This window comes from Triturus cristatus, chromosome 9, assembly GCF_964204655.1.
Source record: "Triturus cristatus chromosome 9, aTriCri1.1, whole genome shotgun sequence".
Classification (NCBI taxonomy): Eukaryota; Metazoa; Chordata; class Amphibia; order Caudata; family Salamandridae; genus Triturus; species Triturus cristatus.
The window spans coordinates 662,343,964-662,365,319 of NC_140592.1; the positions used below are offsets into that span (position 1 = coordinate 662,343,964).

General features: G+C 45.2%; 1 protein-coding gene across 14 annotated transcripts in view; it reads left to right on the forward strand.

Moving 5' to 3' along the window:
• The window catches only part of RELB (RELB proto-oncogene, NF-kB subunit), a 621,320-nt gene extending 603,711 nt beyond the window's left edge, over positions 1-17,609 (forward strand). For all 14 annotated transcript variants that reach the window (XM_085625727.1, XM_085625725.1, XM_085625732.1 and 11 more), the window contains one exon: positions 14,370-17,609. In XM_085625727.1, coding sequence (XP_085481853.1) covers positions 14,370-14,776 — 407 coding nt within the window. In that variant the 3' untranslated portion in view covers positions 14,777-17,609. The remainder of the gene's footprint in view (positions 1-14,369) is intronic.
• Positions 17,610-21,356: the final 3,747 nt, after the last annotated feature.

Here is a 21,356-nt window from a genome sequence, read left to right on the forward strand (position 1 = left end):
TGTCTCCTGGCAGCTTTCAATACAGTTGATCATATCAGCCTAATCTCTATTTTGGAGCAGCGAATTAATATGCAGTCAGTTTCTGATTTGGTGCTCCTGTTTTCTCACCAACCATTCACAGCTGATACACCAATATGCACATTTTTATCAGTGGCGGGGAGTGCACTGCCTGTCTACGTGCACCAATACATTCTGGTAGATGCAGTCCTCAGTAGAGCTAATCAAGTGTTCTCCACCCAGCCTTATCACAGCAGTTGTGGATATCCTTGGACATGTGTTTCATGCTAATTTATACTAATCAGTAAGCGGCAACCCGTTAGTTTGGGGGAGCTTGGGAAGCTGCTTTCAGTATATTGGGTGCTGTCCCACTCCAAGCTCATAGATGCATTCCCTGGGTTTGTGTACCCTCCATCCTTTAAGAAATGTAAGAAGTGAAGGAGGGGTACACTGCCTTCAGGCACCGTTCCTCTGAGTGCATTCCATTAGATGCTGTACTCAATAGTGTTCATACTCACACTTAATCAAGTGTTTGCCATCCAGAATTGGCACAGGGGGTGCTGGAAATTCTTGAACAAGTTTTTGTGCTTATTGGCACTCATCGTCAAGGAGCAATCCTTTGGTTTGTAGTTTCTTGGCAAGCGCTTTCAAGTTCTGTCCCACTCAAAACTCAGGTGCAGGGGAGGAGCCAAGATGGCGACCGGAGCAGACGCTTGAGCGCCCGGCTCCGCCGGCCCTTGGCCTCGGACTATCATCCTGATTCCTATCCTCGCCGATTTTCGAGGTGCAACGTGCGCGACGACGCGCTGACCGCGCCGCCGCTTTCCCGGAGTCTGAGCCCGCCCGGATGCCGGAGCTCTTGGTGCCTTTGTTCTCCGCGCTGGACCCCTGCTCCATTGTGGCCTTGGTCGGCCCCCTGGAAGCTCCGCAGTCACTGGACCTCCGGCGCAAATCAGAGCCCCGCGGCCCCGATCCCGCCTCACACCACGGACTGTCGCCAGACGAGCTGGGGGAGAGACGTCCGGACACCTCCTTCACCTTTCACCTGACGGGCTGGAGCTACAGGGTAAGCCCCGGTGTGGCGGGTCTCCTGCCCCGCTCTGTGGCCCGCGCTGTGGAAGGCTGCAGACCCCCTTCTTCTATTGCCTAGTCGGCTGCAAAGAGAGTCCGAGAGAGGGGAAGCGACTGTTGGCTCTCACTTGTTGCGGCGCAGACCTGCGGGGAATTGCCTCCTTGTTACGACCCCCCCCCCCTGGCCACTGTACCGTTCAGCGGTAAAACATGGCGTTGATTGCCTGCTCGCTGCTGGGGGGTGATGCTCCGGTCTCGCCCGCTGCCTGCTTCGCCCTCCCTCTACCAGACTCCAGCTCCACAGTGCCGTCCCGGATTGCTGCCGATGTGGGGGCGCAGCTTCCGCTGACATACGGCTCCGTTCTGGCTGCCCTGCGGGACTTTCGTCTGCAATTGTGTGTTGGCGTGCAAACGCTGAGTGAGCGGCTCGACTCCATACTGTCGGCTGCGGGTCGTGAGCGCCCCGTTTGTTCTCAACAAGACGTGGGTCTGCCAGTGCTTCTGTCCTCTTGCGGGGACGCAACGACTGGGTATAACCGTGCTGCACTGGTGTCTGCCTCTGGCTTTCCCGGCACCCAGGATCAATCGATCTCCTGCTCAATTGTGGACACTTTGTTTCCCCGTTCATTGCTGCCTGCTTTGTTGTTGCCTGCCTCACCGCGCCCGCAAGAGTATCCAGCCGAGCGACACCTGACGTCCTCGAGGAACTGTTCACGGTGGCCTACGGCTTCTTTTCTGTGGAACTCCTGTACTTTACAGGCCAGGTCTGGATTTTATATGGTGCACAAGGGGACCTCAATAGATGATCGGCGGCCATTTTGTGACTCTACTTCTCCATCTTCTCCCAAGCGGCCATATTGTCTTTGTTTGCACGGGCTGCGGGGCCTTCATGTGGGGGCTAGTCTAATCTTACGCCCGCGATCGGGCCAGGGCTAGATTGCTTTCTATCACCATGGTTTCACGGATGGGCTGGACTGGGACTGGAACTGTCTGCATAGGTTGTGCGCACTCGTCGCGATTTGTCTGCCTTCCTTATATTGTTGTGACACGTTATCTTCACACGACCGCCTTTGGGTGTAGTGGGTTCTCAGTGTGTGGAGACGTAGTTGGCCGGTGGTTTCGGGCGCTCCGAGGTTACGTGGGCTCCTCCCCGCTTTCTTCTTTGTTTTCTTATTTTCTTTCCTTTATTCCTACTTTCTCTCTTGTCTATATTTCGGGTTCATTGGGCGACAGGCACTATGCTGGGGGGGGGGCAGGCCGTAGCCTCCGCATTGGTGTAGGGTGGGGGGGTAATTAACTGTTTCTTTTTAGTTCTATGGGCCTTTTTCTTCTATGTCTCTGCGCTATCCTTGTTTCCGATTCGGGGTCCGGGTGTGGGGTGGATTGAGTGGGGGCGGCTTTGGAGGGGTGCGTTTTTACTCATGTGACTATCCTGTTATATAATTGCAACGCCTCACTGTCTGAGATTTTCTATGGCCGTTTCTAATGATGCTGCTGCTCTCCTCTGTGATGAAGCCATCCTGCGGACTCGAATCTCCTTGGTTCTATCCTCTACTGACTTTTTTTTTCCTCGATAAAATCATTTTGAAAACCTTAAAATTAACCTTTACTTCTCCTTCCCCTGGTGTCAAGGATCTCTCCAGTGTATAACTCCTGAATCGTTGCTAATCTTGACCATTGATGCACAGGGGATGTAATGTTTGTCTCAGTGCTTAACCGTTTTGTGGCCGGCCTGATGGTTGTAGGCCCGTATTTGTTCTTTTAATATGCACAAATAAAGGTTTTTCAAAAAAAAAAAAAAAAAAACTCAGGTGCATTCCCAGAGTTAGTCAACCTAACATTCTTTAGGAAATTTAAGAAATTTAAATAATCAGGGCAGGAAAAAAACACATCTGGTCTGCCTGCACCATTCCTCCCAACGCATTCTGATATATGCAGTCTTTAGTAGTGTTCAAAATCACAATTACATCAAGTTTCAAGGCAGGATGTTAACACTGCAAGCACTTTAACATTTTGAGGGAGATGTAGCTAGAAGGAGCAGAGAACCATAAGCACCTGCATTCACTGAGGTTGTAGAAGAGAGAACACTTTGGATTTTCACTGTTTGGCTTCAGACTTTCTCTATTCGCATTCAAGTTGGATCCATTGTGTTCCACACATTATTGGGAAAAGTGATTGGTCCAGTCGCACAATAAATAGGATTTTCATTAATTTATTGTGACCAACCAGATTAATGCTGTTCCCCCAATACATTTGTTGCTGAAGGGGAGGATTGGTGGTTCTTGGAGAGGATTGATAAAGTATATCCTCTCCCAGATCCAGCCAATCCTGGTATGCCAAAGGTGCATCGAATAAACTTTGCCATCTGGCATTTAGATCCTCAAATATTGGGTTGATGTGCTAATGTTTATTTGAATTTTACAAAAAGATTTTCTGGTTCCTAGTTGCCTCTAGCGGGACAGGTATGGTGCTAGGATTTTCAATGGTGAAGTGACACTCGGCCTCCAATTTCCTCCAATGTTTGGGGCTCATTTATTCCCTGGTGGGCTTCTGGTGCCATTTAGCTAGTGAAGCACCGGATCGCTACGGACACCTTAGAGAACATTCCTTCTATATTTTCTTAAGCCTGTTATACCCCAGTTGATGTACGTTTGGTCTACAAGTGATTTGCACTATTACGGTTACCCATCCTCTTAGAAACACATACGTCCTCACTTTGAGCATTACTGCTAGGAATTTCACCAGGAGTTTCACCCCATCATATAAACTGTAGTTCGAGCTGCAAGGACGATTCCTAGTGAAGCTTCCGCCTCTATCCTGATTTGAACTTTGAATCCCTCTTGATCTACGCTGACCTCTTCTTACCTAGATTGAGAGTACCTGGGAAACCACTTTGAACTCTACATATAATTAACTTATCCACACACAACTTCTTTGTTTATGTGTATTGGGAAACCTTTTTCATATGATACACTACAGACATGTAACTAGCCCCGAAGAAGCGGCGTAGTCTGCCTAAAAAACATGTTAGCTGAAAGCTGTCAAATTGGCTCCATAGAAAGTATGATACTAAGGTATCTTCATGTTGTACTCATAAAGGTTTGCTACCTGTTTTAATACCAGAATGAATGTTTAATTTAATGACAATAATATATAGTTTATACATAAGAGTTCTATATTTCAAATAAAAGGAGTTAACCTTACTGATGTACTTTGGATTATTCTATGCGCCCTACAAATATTGTTACTTTAGTGGTGCGCTACACCGGTGTCTAGTACTGCCTTGCCCTAGAGCGGCCCAAGTTATCAATCTTTGGTTATAATTGTAAAGGTTGATCTGCTTGTTTTCCTTTTCCTACTATGATATTAGATATATCAGGTTTAAAAACGTAACTTCTATCTGTTGTTGTAGCTAGTACTCTATAGACGTCTGTCTATTTTTTGGTGTTCCTGCTTTAGGAATTGCATTATCGATGTACCCCTGTTAATTTTATTACCAAGCACATAAAAACAACACATGGGGGCTGACTTCGATCTCGGTTGGAAAGCCTCCGACCTTATGTCAGAGGCTTTCTGACCAAGATCGTGGATTCACTTCCGACCGCCTAATTACATTTTAGGCGGTCGGAAGTGAAACCGACCTGCCATTCCGGCTGGATTCCGATAAGCTCAAGGAGCCTGTCAGCCAGTTGGAGACTGGCCCGTAATCCATGTGTATGGCGTTTTACACCGTCCGCATCACGATGCTCGATTTCCGGCAGGGTTTCCATGCGGGCTTTCAAACATGGAAAGCCAGTTGGAAAGCGAATTTGGGGGCCCCTAGCAGGGCCCCCTTCTGTTTGCGGCCTCCGGGTGCACCCTTGTTGATCCCTGCACTGTGTGGCAGGCACCCTGACATGCCTGCCACGCGGTGCATGGAAGAACACAACCTCCCATTTCCCTATGGGAGCTTTTGCTACAGCCATTTATAGCCATTGCACATGCTTCCATAAGGCAATGTGAGTGGTGCGGTCACATCATAAATAGGCAGTTGGTCGGACCCTTATCGCGACGGTGTTGTCCGCCCGACGACATAATAAGCTCCAAGGTGTTTAGTCTTCCAAACTGGGAACTACATATGTATATGCACTCTTTTTCCTTCCCCATTTCCAGAGTAGGTGACCAGCATTAGCCATTTGACTCCATCATCATATAGCGTATTAAATCTGGTACTGTTGTGAGATATGGCCTCCTCCAAGACATTCTTGTGGACTCAAGCATGCAGAGGAAATCTAAATAGTAAATAATCCATCCAACCTATCACCTCAGTGGGTCCAGCTGTCATGCCTCTGAACAAATGTACACTGCAAAACTCGGAGATACTATTGAGTGTGTTTTACATTATGGATTGTGTGTCCACTGCAGAGGTCAAGGTCGGTCATTTGAAGTTAATAAAACTATCAGATAATACACATTTGATCACAGAAATTCCCTGATTGGTTATTTAAAAATATTTAAAGGGCTGTTCTCAATTGACCCACAAGGTAGCGGTGTAATGCAACACATGAGAACGTATGAAAGGTTCCAGGTTGATAAAAATGTCACAGTGAAGTAAATTATCCCGATTCACAATAAATATGCCAATTCTTGTCAATGGATTAATTCACTTTAAGAGAGATCTCCTACTTTGCAGGGTTCAACTCCAGCTAAATATATCTTCGTAGCATGTGTGGGTGCAGATACACAGGCTCTACATATTCCTGCCATGTTGTGTTGGGCCATGGATGCTTGCAACATGTTTTTCTTCAAAGAAGTCTTTCCAGTCCCAAGTCTGTGGCTCCTCCCTTGGTTCACGACGTGCAAGGGTGCCGACTCTATCTTATGTTGTTTTGTATGCCATCAGGTTTGGATGTACACAAAGAGGAATCCAACTTTGTTGTGTTCCTTACACATTTTTCTGAACCATGCAGTTCAGTTTTGATACAAACATTTTCAGAACAGTCAACGTCTAGATGACTCTCCATCGTGCTGCTGCACTGAGCTCCTTCAGGAGAATGCTGACCACCGCTCAACACCCCAGGCCTCCCGTGTCCTTTGTGGACTGTGTATCTTGCTTTGAAAATCAGCACTGGAGAATGTAAACCAAAATGGTGATTGAACAAAGTTGCACCCTATGCAATTCGAAGTATCCATGATCAGATCACCATGCCTGTTCTCTGTCCCTTTCACCTTACCTAAATCCTGCCTCACCATCCTCTAGAAGACAACCTTATGGTATTGTAGAGATAAGTGATGGGCACATCACAGAAGGCACCATTAGGCATCCTCTGTAACTCCAGATATTTTTTTAAATGATCTCTTCAAAGACACCTACTTTCATATACTCATCCACCTTGCTGATTGCTGTACCTTCGCTTTCTGGTAAGTGGACATCCCTGCCAATTCAGAGTACTTCCTTTTGGGATCACCACAACTCCTAGCAGAAGTGGCTGCCCATATGTGAAAAGGCAGTTAATGCGTCATCTCCCTACCTCAGACTGGTTGGTCAAGAATGATAGCAGGCAGCAATACCTAGCCCACACTCGAGCAGCAATCTCCATGCTCCACAGCTTGGGATTTACTTTAAATGTCACCAAGTTCTACCTACTAATACAGCAGGTTCAGCCCTCCCTGGGATATGTGTTGAACACAATTGCAGGGAAAGACTACCCCAAACAATCGAAATTGCTGATACTTTTTCAGCCCAGTCATCAGCTCACGGTGATGCGTCTCCAAGGAATGATTGTCTACTGTATCTTCATCGTAGCCCATGCCAGGCTCCCTTTGCACCCACTAAAAGAGTGCTTTCCAAGGCAATGGTTACAGGCAGGGTCACTGGGAAGATCTAGTGTAGCAAAAGGCTAGCACTCACTGCTCTCTAAATTGGGAAAGTCCTACCTGTCCTTAATAAAGGGGCAATGTTGACTTTTTAGGGAACATCCTGGTAGCTAGTAAGTAAGTAAAAAACTTTATTCGATTTTCTTCCAAATCAAAAAAGTACATAGAAAATACATCAGGCAATTTAAACGGTCAGTATCCCAAATCTCCCAACACTTAATACAGTATATACATAAAGTCACAAAAAATATAAAAACATAAAATTAAAATAAACCATCTCATCAATTAAAAAGGTCAGCTCTCCTGTCTGTTAAAAGAAGCAATCTATAATACATTGTCAATGCCCATTAACAACCCCTGATAAAAAATGGGCTAAATAATAACAAATAGTGGGTGTTTTTAACATCTGCAGAAAATAATAAGCCAAAGACACAATTGATGGACGGAATGCAGAACACATCAAAACATTCACCCCCAGTCAAGAGATCTGGGTTAAATCCATCATTCTTTTGCTCACCATGCCACCCCAGTTTAGACCTGGCCATATGCAAATCAGTCTTGACCCTTAGCCTCATGGGAACAGTCCAGCCCGAACTGCCAAGCCAGGTCCTCCCTGGACTGAAAACAAGCATCCTAGGACCGGTTTCGGGGTTTCACCCCTCTTCAGCCAGGATAGCTTGATTCCAATGGCACAGTGAGCCCAGGACCCACGTCTGGGCATACCTGGCACACTTAGGGCGAGAAAGCAAAAGACACACAATTGATGGACAGAATGCAGAACAAATCAAAACATTCACCCCCAGTCAAGAGACCTGGGTTAAATCCATCATTCTTTTGATCACCATGCCATCCCAGTTTAGACCTGGCCATATGCAAATCAGTCTTGACCCTGTGCCTCATGGGAACAGTCCAGACCGAACTGCCAAGCCAGGTCCTCCCTGGACTGGAAACAAGCCTGTTTCGGGGTTTCACCCCTCTTCAGCCAGGATAGCTTGATTCCAGTGGCACAGTGAGCCCAGGAACCACGTCTGGGCATACCTGGCGCACTTAGGGCAAGAAAGCAAAAGACACACAATTGATGGACGGAATGCAGAACATATCAAAACATTCATCCCCAGTCAAGAGATCTGGGTTAAATCCACCATTTATTTGCTCAGCATGCCACCCCAGTTTAGACCTGGCCATATGCAAATCAGTCTTGACCAAGTGCCTCATGGGAACAGTTCAGCCCGAACTGCCAAGCCAGGTCCTCCCAGAACCGGAAACAAGCATCCTAAGACTGGCTGAACTTGATGAAAATTCTGGTTCAACAGAAGAGGCTGGACTAGATTATGGTGCAACTGGTTGAATCTGGGGCATAGCATAGCAATATGGAAAGTATCAGGGAGGGACACAGTATCGCAGGAGCAAGGAGGAAGATCCGAGGCGGTACATCAAGCCCCTCTAGAAAACAATAGTTGATAAAACATGTTAAACCTGGAGTAAGTCAGGAGCCTCCTATGATAATTAGACATTTCCCGAGATAAATAGGGTTCCATGCCCTGCACTGTCTTAATTATAATAAATGTATGCATGAAGCGCTTATGTAGGGCTAGGATCTCCCACTCTGAAGCTGCAATTTTCGAAAAAATACTGTTTTACCCAGGGAATATCCCTCCTGACTATCCCTTCAGGGTTGGAGAACAGCTCAGGTCGACTCAAAGACTTAAAAGCATGCTTGATATAGGCTAACAAAGTAATACTCATTGCTCCAACCAACACCATATGGTCTTGTATTATGAGCCTATTAACCCCTTCAGCGCGGCGCGGATTTCCGCGCCACGCTGAAGGTTCTGTGCGCGGGCGGGGCCATGACGGAGCGGTTCCGTCATGCGCACAGCGCAACCGACATGCATGACGGAACCGCTCCGTCATGCGTGTTGAAGGGGTTAAGCGAGAGCTCTTCTTTCAACCAGACTGATAGCCAAAAAATTAGGGGACTAAGGGCAATCCAAACCAACACCCACTTCCTCATGCAACATTTCTGAAGGAGTGCTTAGAGGAACATTGAGAAGGCCCCTAAGAAAAGAGTTTTTTTAACCACCTGAAGCTGAGGGCACGATACAGAACCCCAAATCTCAACCATAGCTGGCCAGTGTCACACATTTGAGCTTATAGACCTTTAACATTGTTACTACGTTAGTTTGGCCCAAGCGTCTAGCTAAAAGGGCAACACCCCCAGTAGCCGATTTGAATTTAAGCGAGTTTATCTTCATCAGTGGTTGCCATGAATGCCTGGAGTCTAGCAGAATTCCCAAATAAGAAAAGTGCTCCACCCTAGAAATAGGATGACCGTTTGATGCAAAGCTTTTAGACCTGATGTTCCTAGGACGCACCACCATCACATGGGATCTAAACTGATTTGTGGTGAGGTCCAGACCTTCCATATACTCTACATACAGCTCTATCGATCGTTGCAATGCGTTAGCAGTCCTAGATATGAGGACAGCATCATCCAATATATGAAAGAACTGGTAAACAGTGAGCACCTATTAATGGAACATCTATTTCTTGATCCAACAAAGCCGCCTTCAAACCATTAAAGTAACGAGTGAAGAGAAAGGGGGCCAAAATACACCCCATGGCGCTCCCCTCTATTCAATTCCAGGGGCGAAGTGCACTCCCCCTCCGGTCCAAATCTAACCGTGACGGACAGGCCCTCATGAAGGGCATTCAAGAAAGAGAGCACAGCCAGCTCGACCCCCATGGACCCAAGTACAGCCCACAGGTTAGATCTGTTAATACTATCGAAGGCTGAACTAAGGTCCATGAAGGCCAGGTGAATTGACCCACCTCTTGCTCTAGTATACTTAGTTGTAACAACATGAGGTCAAGGGTTTGATCTACTGTCCCCCGGTCATGTCTAAACCCATACTGAATCTCTGTGAGAATATTCCGATTAGTCCACGATGCCAAGCGGTCCAACAAAACCTTTACCTGGACCTTGACCTCACTGGCCACCAAAGATAAAGGACGATAACAGGCAGGATCAGTCCTGCACCCATTCATGAAAACCGGTACTATAATGGAACTTTATCAGCTAGTGAGCAACTTCCCTCTAGCGGCCGCGTTAAAGTGCTGCATAAGCAAGTGTGCCCATAAGTCCGCCTCATATTTGAACAGGTCCCTCGGAATGCCATCTGGACCCGGGGCCTTTCTCTCAGGTAAGGTCCGGATAGCAGGGAACATCCTGGTAGCTAACATCTGCCAAGTGGCCACCTGGGCAACACCACACACTTTTACCAAACACTATTGCATGGGCATCATAGTCTGACTGTAGGCTACGGCTGGTTAGACAGTTTTAATGACTTTCCTCCAGACGTGCATTATTTATTTGCAAATCACCCCTTACGAATGGCACAGATTTACCGTCAGTGCAGAGCATGTGTATCCACAGCCACACGTGCTACGAATGGAATATGGTACTTACCCTCTAAGCATGTGTTCGTAGTGCTGTACATTCACATTCTGTCACACCTTTCCCCAGAAACTAGTGATGATTGCATTTCTCTTAATTTATTACCCAGTTCTCACTGAACAATATGTGTGGTGCACCAAGCTATGCTCCATTTCACACTCCATACACACACTCACCCTCTGTGGAAAAACAATCCATGATTGAGTTGGTGCTCATGTGCATTGTGAACCAAGAGAACCAAGGGTGGAGTGATAGCACATTTCATGACAAACAAGCATTGGCATAGCCAATAGGTCTCGCCTTTGGGGCCTTATAAGTGTTTAGGCAGAGCGATGGACTTTGCCAATGTGTTTAAGCTGTGCTGTAGAAAAGTGTGGCTGCTTTGCAGCATGCTGAAAAGTTGTAATAAAAAAGTGCCAGAAGCATTTTTGTTACCTTATATATGACCAAGAAGGCATTATGTTCAACAGAACAACCATATTAAAAAATGTATGTACAATAAAAAAATTCCTCTTTTTTTTTGAGGGGGCATAAACAATTGGAGGTTGAAGGTTGTGAACTAGTACCTGTATTATAACACTAGCTGCGGCCAGACGCTAGGGGAGAATCAACAGATGGCAGATTCCAAAAGCAGACTGAGTTGGTGTTGAGTGATGTTGAGGTGGTAGTGGTGGTGGTGACTGGTGCTGAGACGATGCTGAATGATACTTAGGTCTTGCTGAGTGATGATGTGGTGGTGTACTATTGCAAAGGCAATGCTGAGTGATACTGATGTGGTGCTGAGTGATGCTGTGGTGGTGCTGAGTGATGCTGTGGGGGCGCTGAGTGATATTGTTGTGGCCCTGAGTGATGCTGTGGTGGTGCTGAGTGATGCTGTGTTGGTGCTGAGTGATGCTGTGTTGGTGCTGAGTGATGCTGTGTTGGTGTTGAGTGATGCTGTGTTGGCCGTGAGTGATGCTGTGTTGGCCATGAGTGATGCTGTGGTGTTGCTGAGTGATGCTGTGATGTTGCTGAGTGATGCTGTGATGTTGCTGAGTGATGCTGTGGTGGCGCTGAGTCAGTGTGAGAGAGTCAGTGAGAGAGACCGAGCCAGTCAGTGATAGAGAGTGAGCAGTCAGTGATAGAGAGTGAGCAGTCAGTGATAGAGAGTGAGCCAGTCAGTGATAGAGAGTGAGCCAGTCAGTGAGAGAGAGTCAGTCAGTGAGAGTGAGTCAGTCAGTGAGAGTGAGTCAGTCAGTGAGTGAGCGGGAGAGGAAGTCTGTGAGAGGGTGTCTGTGAGAGAGTGTCTGTAAGAGTCTGTGAGAGAGTATCTGTGAGAGTCTGAGAGTCTGTGACAGTGTGAGAGTGTGTGTGTGTGAGAGTCTGTGAGAGTGTTTGAGTGTCTGTGAGAGAGTGTCTGTGAGAGTGTGAGAGAGTGTCTGTGAGAGTCTGTGAGAGAGTGTCTGTGAGAGAGTGTCTGTGAGAGAGAGTCTGTGAGAAAGTGTCTGTGAGAGAGTGTCTGTGAGAGTCTGTGAGAGTGTCTGTGAGAGTCTGAGAGTGAGTCTGTGAGAGAGTGTCTGTGAGAGTGCATGTGAGAATCTATGAGAGTGTGTGTGTGAGAGTCTGAGAGAGTGTCTGTGAGAGTGAGTGTCTGAGAGAGTCTGTGAGAAAGTGTCTCTGAGAGTCTGTGAGAGTGTCTGTGAGTCTGTAAGAGAGTGTCTGTGAGAATCTGTGAGAGAGTGTCTGAGAGCCTGTGAGAGTGAGAGTCTGTGAGAGAGTGTCTGTAAGAGTCTGTGAGAGAGTGTCTGTGAGTCTGAGAGAGTGTCTGTGAGAGTCTGTGAGAGAGTGTGTGAGAGAGTCTGAGAGTGTCTGAGAGAGAGTGTCTGTGAGAGAGTGTCTGAGAGAGAGTGTCTGTGAGAGAGAGTCTGTGAGTGAGTGTCTGAGAGAGTGTCTGAGAGTCTGTGAGAGAGTCTGTGAGAGAGTCTGTGAGAGAGTGTCTGTGAGAGAGAGTCTGAGAGAGAGTCTGTGAGAGTGTCTGTGAGTCTGTGAGAGTGTTTATGAGAGTCTGTGAGAGTGTTTATGAGAGTCTGTGAGAGAGTGTCTTTGAGAGTCTGAGAGAGAGTCTGTCTGAGTGTATGTGAGAGTGTCTGTGAGAGTGTCTGAGAGAGTGTGTCTGTGAGTGTCTGTGAGAGTCTGTGTGAGAGTGTCTGTGAGAGAGTGTCTGAGAGTCTGTGAGAGAGTGTCTGTGAGAGTGTTTGTGAGAGTGAGAGAGTGTCTGTGAGTGTGTGTCTGTGAGAGTGTCTGAGAGAGAGTGTATGTGAGAGAGTGAGTGTGTGTGAGAGTATCTGTGAGAGTATCTGTGAGAGTCAGAGTGTCTGTGAGAGTCTGTGAGAGTGTCTGTGAGAGTGTCTGTGAAAGTCTGTGAGAGAGTCTGTGAGAGAGTGTCTGTGATAGTGTCTGTGAGAGTGTCTGTGAAAGTCTGTGACAGAGTGTCTGTGAGAGTCTGTGAGAGAGTGTCTGTGAGTGAGTGTCTGTGAGTCTGAGAGAGTGTGAGAGTCTGAGAGTGTCTGTGAGAGAGTGTCTTTGAGAGAATATGTGAGAGAGTGTCTGAGAGTCTGTGAGAGAGTGTCTGCGAGTGTCTGTGAGAGAGTGTCTGAGAGTCCATTCTTCCGTGTAATTCTTCATTTCGAGCAGTTTAACAGGCCCTTTCCTTGGTGAATCTCTGCCGTTTATACAAAGCTGTCAGTCTATTGTTCCTCCTATCACCCTTCAGTTTCATAAATCAGAGGTGTTAATCCCTTAATGTGTTTTCCTGGAGTTAACACTGTATGCAAAATGTTAATCTATCCCCCTAAACAATGCCTGTTTACACAGGCCCCATCCTTAGTTTGCTTACTGTAAAAATGCCTCCTTGTTTTGTGGATTTAGCATTGTTTACCTCCCAGATCTTGAGGCCACCCGGGTGTGTTCGCGTTAATCAAAATGTGAAACTTTATCTGGTAATAGGAGCCCCTTTTTAAAATCAGCAACAATTCTCTTCATTGCTTATCTTTAAGAACTTTCACACAGAGAAAGCGAAAGTGATGGCAGGACGCGCTCTGTGGTGGGGAGGGGCAGAGCGAGGCGCTTGGGAGAGCAAGGCTTAATGAGCCATGAAAGCCACATGGCGGCTGCGCACGTGCATGCTCGCGTGAACGCAAGCGCTAGGCCAGCCAAAGCGTGGGGTAGCACTTTGAAAACCCACCTACTAAATATCTCACAGCGCATGTGCTGGCTTAGGCGAGACCTAAAAACGTCTTAGAAGAAAAACAACTTGTAAACATTTGAGCCCAACACTAGATGGCATGATTTTGCAGAGCATGTGTTACAAACAGATGCTCACAAAGTAAGTAACATTTTCATTCCCTAGGTTTAAAGATTTCAGAATGTAGGCAGAATGTTCCATTGGACGCAAGTGCAGGTGGCTCATTGTTCATTCGCCATGTATGTTTTTAAACGGGCGTCCTTTTCGTCCCTTCTCTTTGCTTGAGTAGTTTTCACGTTTTCGACCATGATCACGAATGAGGTGAATAGGGTATTTAGTGCACTTCGTAAATACAGACACCTCGAGGGAATGCCTTGTATTCTGAGTTTTCACTTGCAAAATGGGGCATTACATGTAGTTTAGTGCTTACCCTATTGAATTTCACATGTATCGGCATGCACCTGGTATTTTCCTCTGGTAAATGTCTGCAGACTGACCTTTCAAAAGTTGACAGGGAAAACTTGCAGATGGGGTACAGTAGTGACAGCCACCGGTGCTCTGAATTCTAATACGAGCGGTAATATAAGCCCACTCATGATCAGGTCATTAGTAATTCATGTCAATGTTTCTGTGAAGGCTGCAGATACAGGTCTTATTATTCAAGGTCCTTTGCACATTGCAATTACTCCAGGCACGATTTAATAATATATGACTACTGTCTGTCCACTCTCTCATATTTTCTTCTCTTTCCTTTCTTGTATTCAGTGTGTTTGCCATCTATTGGACTTCCAGTTAATTCCGGAGGGTATGAAGACGCCTTCTGCCATGTTGAGGACATTATGAACCAAGGGCCAGTGGATTTCCTCGATTTCTCCGGTTCGGATCACATGAACCTTTATCACTCTGAAGACAACGGACTGAGCTCTGACCTGGATTTGTCAATGAGGAACTTCCCTGGATCCTTTCAAAACTTCATTCTGGACTTTGAGCCATCCCAGTGTCTTCTTCCTGGGATGGAATCATCCTCCCAGAACACTGCATTAAACAGTGATGCAGATCATCTCCAGACTGGAAGCCTCATAGCCAACAGCATGTTTCTAAGTCAGTACAAGATGGAGGACTGTGAGTTCCAGCCATGCCTGGAGCACCAAGAACAGAAGGAACTAACGTAGCAATAGCAACTCTGCATGTGAAACTGTGGCTCCAAAGCTGCTCACCTATGACCTCACTGCCGCTATGGCTACTACCAAAACGCTAACCCGAGACAGAAGCTTTCCCTTCAGTACAATTAGTACAAAGTACCTGGGAACATAAGCCCCTTTGGCCAAGGTGATGGGAGGTTTTACTTTGCTGGGCAGTACATGGTATGGAAATTGGTTACTGGATTGTGTTTCATTCAGTGGCCTATTCAGATCTTTGTTTAGGATCACTGCAAGCTACTAGGCTGTGTAAATTTGCTGTTTCCTTTCTGTGTGTTCACTATATGTATATGCTATTAATCATCTTGTGATCTTAAGATCTGTTTCCTTATGTCTTCGATCACAGTTTTAAATTAAAATAATTTAATAATTTCCAGTAACGTATTTATAGGCACACACAGATTTGAAAACTTAGGAAGAAGAAAATGGAGATGAAACTGTTCTCTTCTGAAGGCCACGATTTAGACATATCCCTAACCTTCCCTATCGTGCTGAAATGTTGCCTCTTAAAAGGGACCATAAGTGCCTTTATTATCGGTAGTGTTGAGCCCTCCAGAGAAGAATAAAAAAACGTTGGGAGGAGGAAAGACGGTTTTGTGCCTGAATGTGTTGTGCCTGTACTGCGGGTAAATGAAGGACGTGCATTTCCAGTGCATTAAGGCCACAACTTTTAAGTGCACTCAATGAAATATGTATGCTTTATTAATTAAAGGAAGGGAGCTGGCTGCTGTTCATCACACCTAAGTAGTTTGATAAGCCATGGTAGCAAATGATCATCCTAGACAATCAGCAGACTAAAATGTATATATGTAGGGATTGCAGTGTGAACCGTAGCTATATGGGTCCTGGCGTGGTGACTTTCTACTTGCTTATCAAAACCACCTTCTTTTGGTCTGCAGTAGTTTTATCTCCGTTCTCTTATTTCCACATGTATTCTAACTTATCCAACTTGCTGAGGATGTATAGCTCATTGTGTTAGATTCTGCACTTACTCTGAATGCTTAAACATTTTATGTTTGCTGGAGTAGAATATGTAATCATCCCCCTGCCCCTCTCACATATATTCTCCCATCTCTGTTGTCTTTGTTGGTCATCCACTAGAATCGGGAACTATGCATTTTGTTCAGGGGGGGGGCATTCTATTTTTTTTGCATAGCACTTTAAAAATGTTCATTTTAACCACAGTGGTTTTCCAGATGTGTGTTTTTCAATCCAAGCTAAGAGGACTCAGCTTTTTGCAGGCAAGATAATTATAACCAGATACTAGAAGGTCCCACTCTAAGGAAATGCAGAGGCGGCATTTGTCTTTGGGACTGCCCTCCAGGTATTTTCGCATACCTACTCTACTCAGCATTACCACCTGTAAAGATGACTGATTCAAATACTCCACAGCCTTTTGACCATTAAAGCACACATGAACAACTTCCGCCAATAATTACACTAAACCCAAAACGATACTGAAGAATTGGTCCCTCAATGCTTCAGGTGTCTTGCCTGAGGTTATGATGCTGCCTGTAACATTGTTTGTGCACTGGCTGATAGACTCAACAGTCTGTGTTTAGTGTTATTTACCGTTGAGGAAGATTGGTGCTCTTTCCCTAGTCTCTCTGGGCACCACTTACAATTGGATTGTCTATGTTGCTTCCCACATTAGGACTCTAATGAGAAAATTGTCAATGTGTATCCTTAACTGTTGGTTTCAAAGCATTTTTGTATATTAAATGATCGAGTCCAGCTTACCTTCTGCGTTGCCCTGGATAAAACACTATGCATTCTCCTGGAGTGTCTCAAGATCATGTGCTGTGTGTAATGTTTGTGTCAGAATTACTGCGTCTTACCTTGCTTGAACCTTTAAAGCACCATTGTCATCCCTTTGACTTGGCAAATCTTCTTTGATGGGATAAATAAGCACTCATTTCGAGTTTGTCTATTGCATGGCTCTATTGTCAAGCAGAATTAAAATAAATTGTGTTTGCTTTTTGACGATCCCTATCGCGCTTAGCTTATGGGGCACTAGTTTGAGTATTTGGACAGTGCCAAGTGTGGTGGCTATTCCATAATTCTAGCATTCACTTGGTCAAGTGAACCCTATAATGGGGGGGTGTTTCCATTTCACCTACCGCAGGTCACACTGGTCCTCAAAGCGCATTCCTCCAGAGTGAGTTAGTAAGCCAAGTAAGCATGTGTAGACCAGTTAAGCTTGTGTGTGCATGTTGGAAGTATCATAAGCAACTTTCTCGCTATAAGAATATGAAGGGTTTATTTTCCCCTGCTGAACTTAATGTCCGCTTTATAGGAGATGGCCTTTCGCACCTAAAAAACTTCAATGTTTGCGCCTTCATTAATAAGCTTTTACTATTTTCATGAGACATTTTGGTATAGCTATTTTAGCCAATTATTTGCTGAATCATAGTAACTTCAATCACCTATGATACAAGCAAGGAAGGGGCGCCTTTAATTTTGCTTGTGACTTTTTATTTGTCTACGGTCGTGATAACAATGTATACTCTGAAATATTTGCTGCTTTTATTGGTGAATCTACATGGGTAAACAATTTAATTTCGGAACCACCAACATAGGAGCATGTCTTGCGAAATGTACAGTATCGAAAAGTCATTTAAAAAACTTAGTGGCAGTTCATGTTTTGATGTTGTTAAAGTGTAAAATAATTGCACTAAAGCATTACATAGGGTCGTGATGCCCAGTGGTGAATTTTTCTGGGGCAATCTTGTATTCGCTACAATGTGATTTGTTCTGCAGTCTAAATTGGAAATAAAATGGCTCCCTTCAACTTCTTTGATAATCCTAATCCTGTATACCTTCATTTTATCACCCTTTTAAGATTTATTTAGAGTAACAATGGAAAGTCTATTGATAGATGTATTAGAGGAGGTTATTGTGCATGCCTCTTGGGGAAGTCATACCTTCAAGAATGGCTCTTTGTGGATCCGTAGCAGCCCAGATAAAAGAGAGAGCACTTTGCAAAGTGAAATTCGATTTTTTTGGTTTGATATAGATGGTGCGTTTCCAGCTGTAACCTCTACAGTGCCTAAGAATGAAGGAAGGAGCATACTATGGAAGCCTTGAGGAAAACAGGTATTTAAGGAAAATATGGGGGTCTGCCAGAATGGAATGCACGGTCATTCCAAATGTCCATGGTCTTGCTAACCATTGAAAGGTCCAGCACAGACCTACAGAGTCAGGGTCATAAAAGGAGACAAGCTACATTTTTATTGGATGGTGGTGTATAAAAGAAAAGAAGGATCTCCCTAAAAGATTGATTTGCTAGAAAGGATGCCAGAGAGTGGTGGAAACTTCCAATACCGTATTAGAATATTGTTGTGATTCCTGTTCCTGAAACTAGAAAGAGTGCAAGAAACTGGTGTGACGATGGAGAACTGCTTTTAATGGAAACCAAAAGGAGAAAGGAAGGAAAGGGAACCCTAGTGTGAAGAAGGGGCAAGTTCTTTTTTTATGAGAAACCAGAATTTATGCCTGAGCACCCAAGAGAACTTCTGCAGGAGAAAGTCTGGGAATAATTTTGGGAGATAAGCTGCATATCGAGGTTGAAAAAGGAAAGATTAACTGCTTAAAGAAGACACCATCAGATGGATGTGCTGCGAAAAGGGAACCACTGGAAGAAATTGTATGGTAGGAGACTTCTCTGAAGATGGTATAGATGTTGCAGGAGGTGGTAGAAACTATGCTTTTCTCATAAGATTACGAAAGGCCAAACGCAAAAACATGTTTTCCAGCTTTTTCAGACACCTGGAAAGATATTGATATATAATTTAAAACTATTTAAATCAAGAGGCTGATACCAGAGGTACAATTTCCAATGTTGGTACTGGTGGAATTTAAATTAAGTATATTGGTAGCAAGAGTTGAAATTAGACATATAGGACTACAGTTATGTAGTTTTAATATTTATTTTATTTTGTGGTAGAAATCATGTGCCAGCCTCCCCTGACAACTTCAGACCTATTTCCAACATCCCTCTCTTAGCTAAAGTGTTGGAGAAGTGTGTGCAACTGCAGCTAAGTCAACACATCAACAACTTCCACCAACTCGATGACTTCCAATCCGATTCAGACCTGGACACAGCACTGAAACCACCATGCTCCACATCATTGATGATGCCCTCCAAGCCCTTGACCAAGGCAAAACATTTCTCCTAATCCTCCTAGATCTATCCTTGGCCTTTGACACGGTCAACCATGGAAAGCTACTCGAACGCCTCAAACTCAGGATGGGATTGGGTGGCTCTGTCCTAGAATGGTTTAGATCCTTCCTCCAAAACCGAACACAGAAATTCCTATTAACGGCAACCTGTCTGCTCCCTCTCCGGTCACGATTGGAGTCCCTCAAGGATCAACGCTGTCCCCCACCCTCTTCAACCTTTACCTAGAACCGCTTGCCAAAGTCCTACGTACTGCAACTATCTCCTACCATATGTACGCTGACGACACTCAGATCTACATCAAAATCTCATCCCTCGAGGAGATTCTCTCCCTGAATGAGGCCCTGAAGCTGACCGTCCAATGGCTCCCCTCCAATCGACTCAAACTCAACGCAAAGAAAACAGAATTTCTCCTAATTTCCCCTCCTAAAACCAACCCTAAGATTCAGATATGGATTAAGGCCATCACAGCCTTAAATTGGCCACCAACCATTGTGAACTCTGCCAAATCACTGCGAATAACCCTTGACTGCAACTTGAACATGTGGGACCACATCAACTCCATGGCCAAATCAGCCAGATTCCACCTGAGCTACCTATGGAAACTGAAACCCTTCCTTGATGCTCCCGACCTAAAAATAGCAGTCCAAGCACTAGTCATCTCTAGACTTGAATATGGCTGTTCTACCCTCTCGGGTTTACCCAAGATCTCCCTGGCACCTTTAAAAGCCTGCCTTAAAGCGGCGGCTAGACTACTTACCGGCACAAGGAAATTCAATCACATTTCTCCACACCTGAAAGCGCTGAACTGGCTTCCTCTCGAGGCCAGAATACAGCTTAAGCTGGTATGCCTCACACACAAGGCTTTATACTCAAAGTCCCCTGCATATCTTGCACAGAAAGTTGTGGTATCCGGAGGAATCGGAAACTCCCGGTCCGCCAGAGACCTCTTGCTCCAGCTTGCACGTTGTCAGGGGAAAAAACTTACAATCAAGCTTTCGCTGGGGCCGCGCCAAGAATATGGAACTCTCTCCCACCCGCCATCAGAAGAATCCCCTCTCTGACATGCTTCAAAAAGGAGGCCAAAACCTTCATTATGGGTAAATTCCTCGTTTAAACTTTTACCTTCAACCACCACAGAGACCCTGATCAATTTCCGGCAATTGCCTCCCTCTGATGACCTAGTCACCCCACCAAGAAACCTGGGGCCTTGCTTGAGTAACTGTAATGTAAACTGTACATATGTATCCTTCTATCCCTTATATATCCAGCACCCTCCCAATCGATTGTATACTCTTATGATTCCATGCCTTTTGTTCAACTCTATGATTCTGTAAAGCGCTCTGATACCCTAACGGGTCAAGTTCGCGCTCTATAAAACACCAAAATAAATATAAATAAATAAATGTGCAAAAGTACACTGGAGATGCCTGTCTGCTCTAAAACGTGGATGTTGGTGTGTTCACCACACATCAGGTGCAGGTGCTGTTTTACAGCAAAGGATTAGGAGGCTGCAGCCCGTGAGGCTCACAGGAGGAATAATAATCTAACCCCTCCCCCCCCCTCAGTAAAAAGACTTGAAATCCCAATCAAAGGGTTATTAAGAAATAGAAGGGCAGAGGCTTCATTGCTGATAAGGCAAAAGTACCAAGAAACATGAAGTAATAAAGAATATATTTGCAAAACTACTGCTACTTGCCTGTTAACTGCTATCAAGAATCCAGCACAGTACCACATTAAAATGGGATCATCTTCCTCCACTTGGAAAGCCAATGTAGGCAAGGGTCTCCAGTTTCTCCAATATTTATTAACTTTTACACAAGACTTCTAGCTCAAATCATGACCTATTACTGACAATTCCAAATGTACATTGATGACATTCAAATTTACTCCACCTGGGCAAATCAATCAGATGAGGATGTCAGTAAAACAATGTCCCCAAAACTCATCCACCCTTGGTTGAAGTTGAGCTGTCTTCATTTGAATGGAATAAAAGGTAAAATCCTGAGAACCTGTGATATTGTTCCAAGTAATCTTCCGTTCCACTAGCTGATGGAGTTTGAAGCATCCCAGCTCTAACAGTAAACAAATTGTGTGTGGTGTGGCCAAGGCCTCTTTTTTGCACAGCAGGTTGCAATAGTCATCAAAAATCAGCCGGTGCAGGTAAGAGTGATGGGGCAGTGGGGCCAGGTGCGGTGGGATTTCGACGGACGATGACAAGGGAAAATTAAATAAATAATTAATTTTCCCTCGTCCTCATCCGTCGAAATCCCCCCCACCTGGCCCTACCGCTCTTACCTGCAGCGGCCGCAACTGTAAAAAATATCAATTTCCAACTCATGATCCTTTTAATGATCATCCCATTCTTATGTA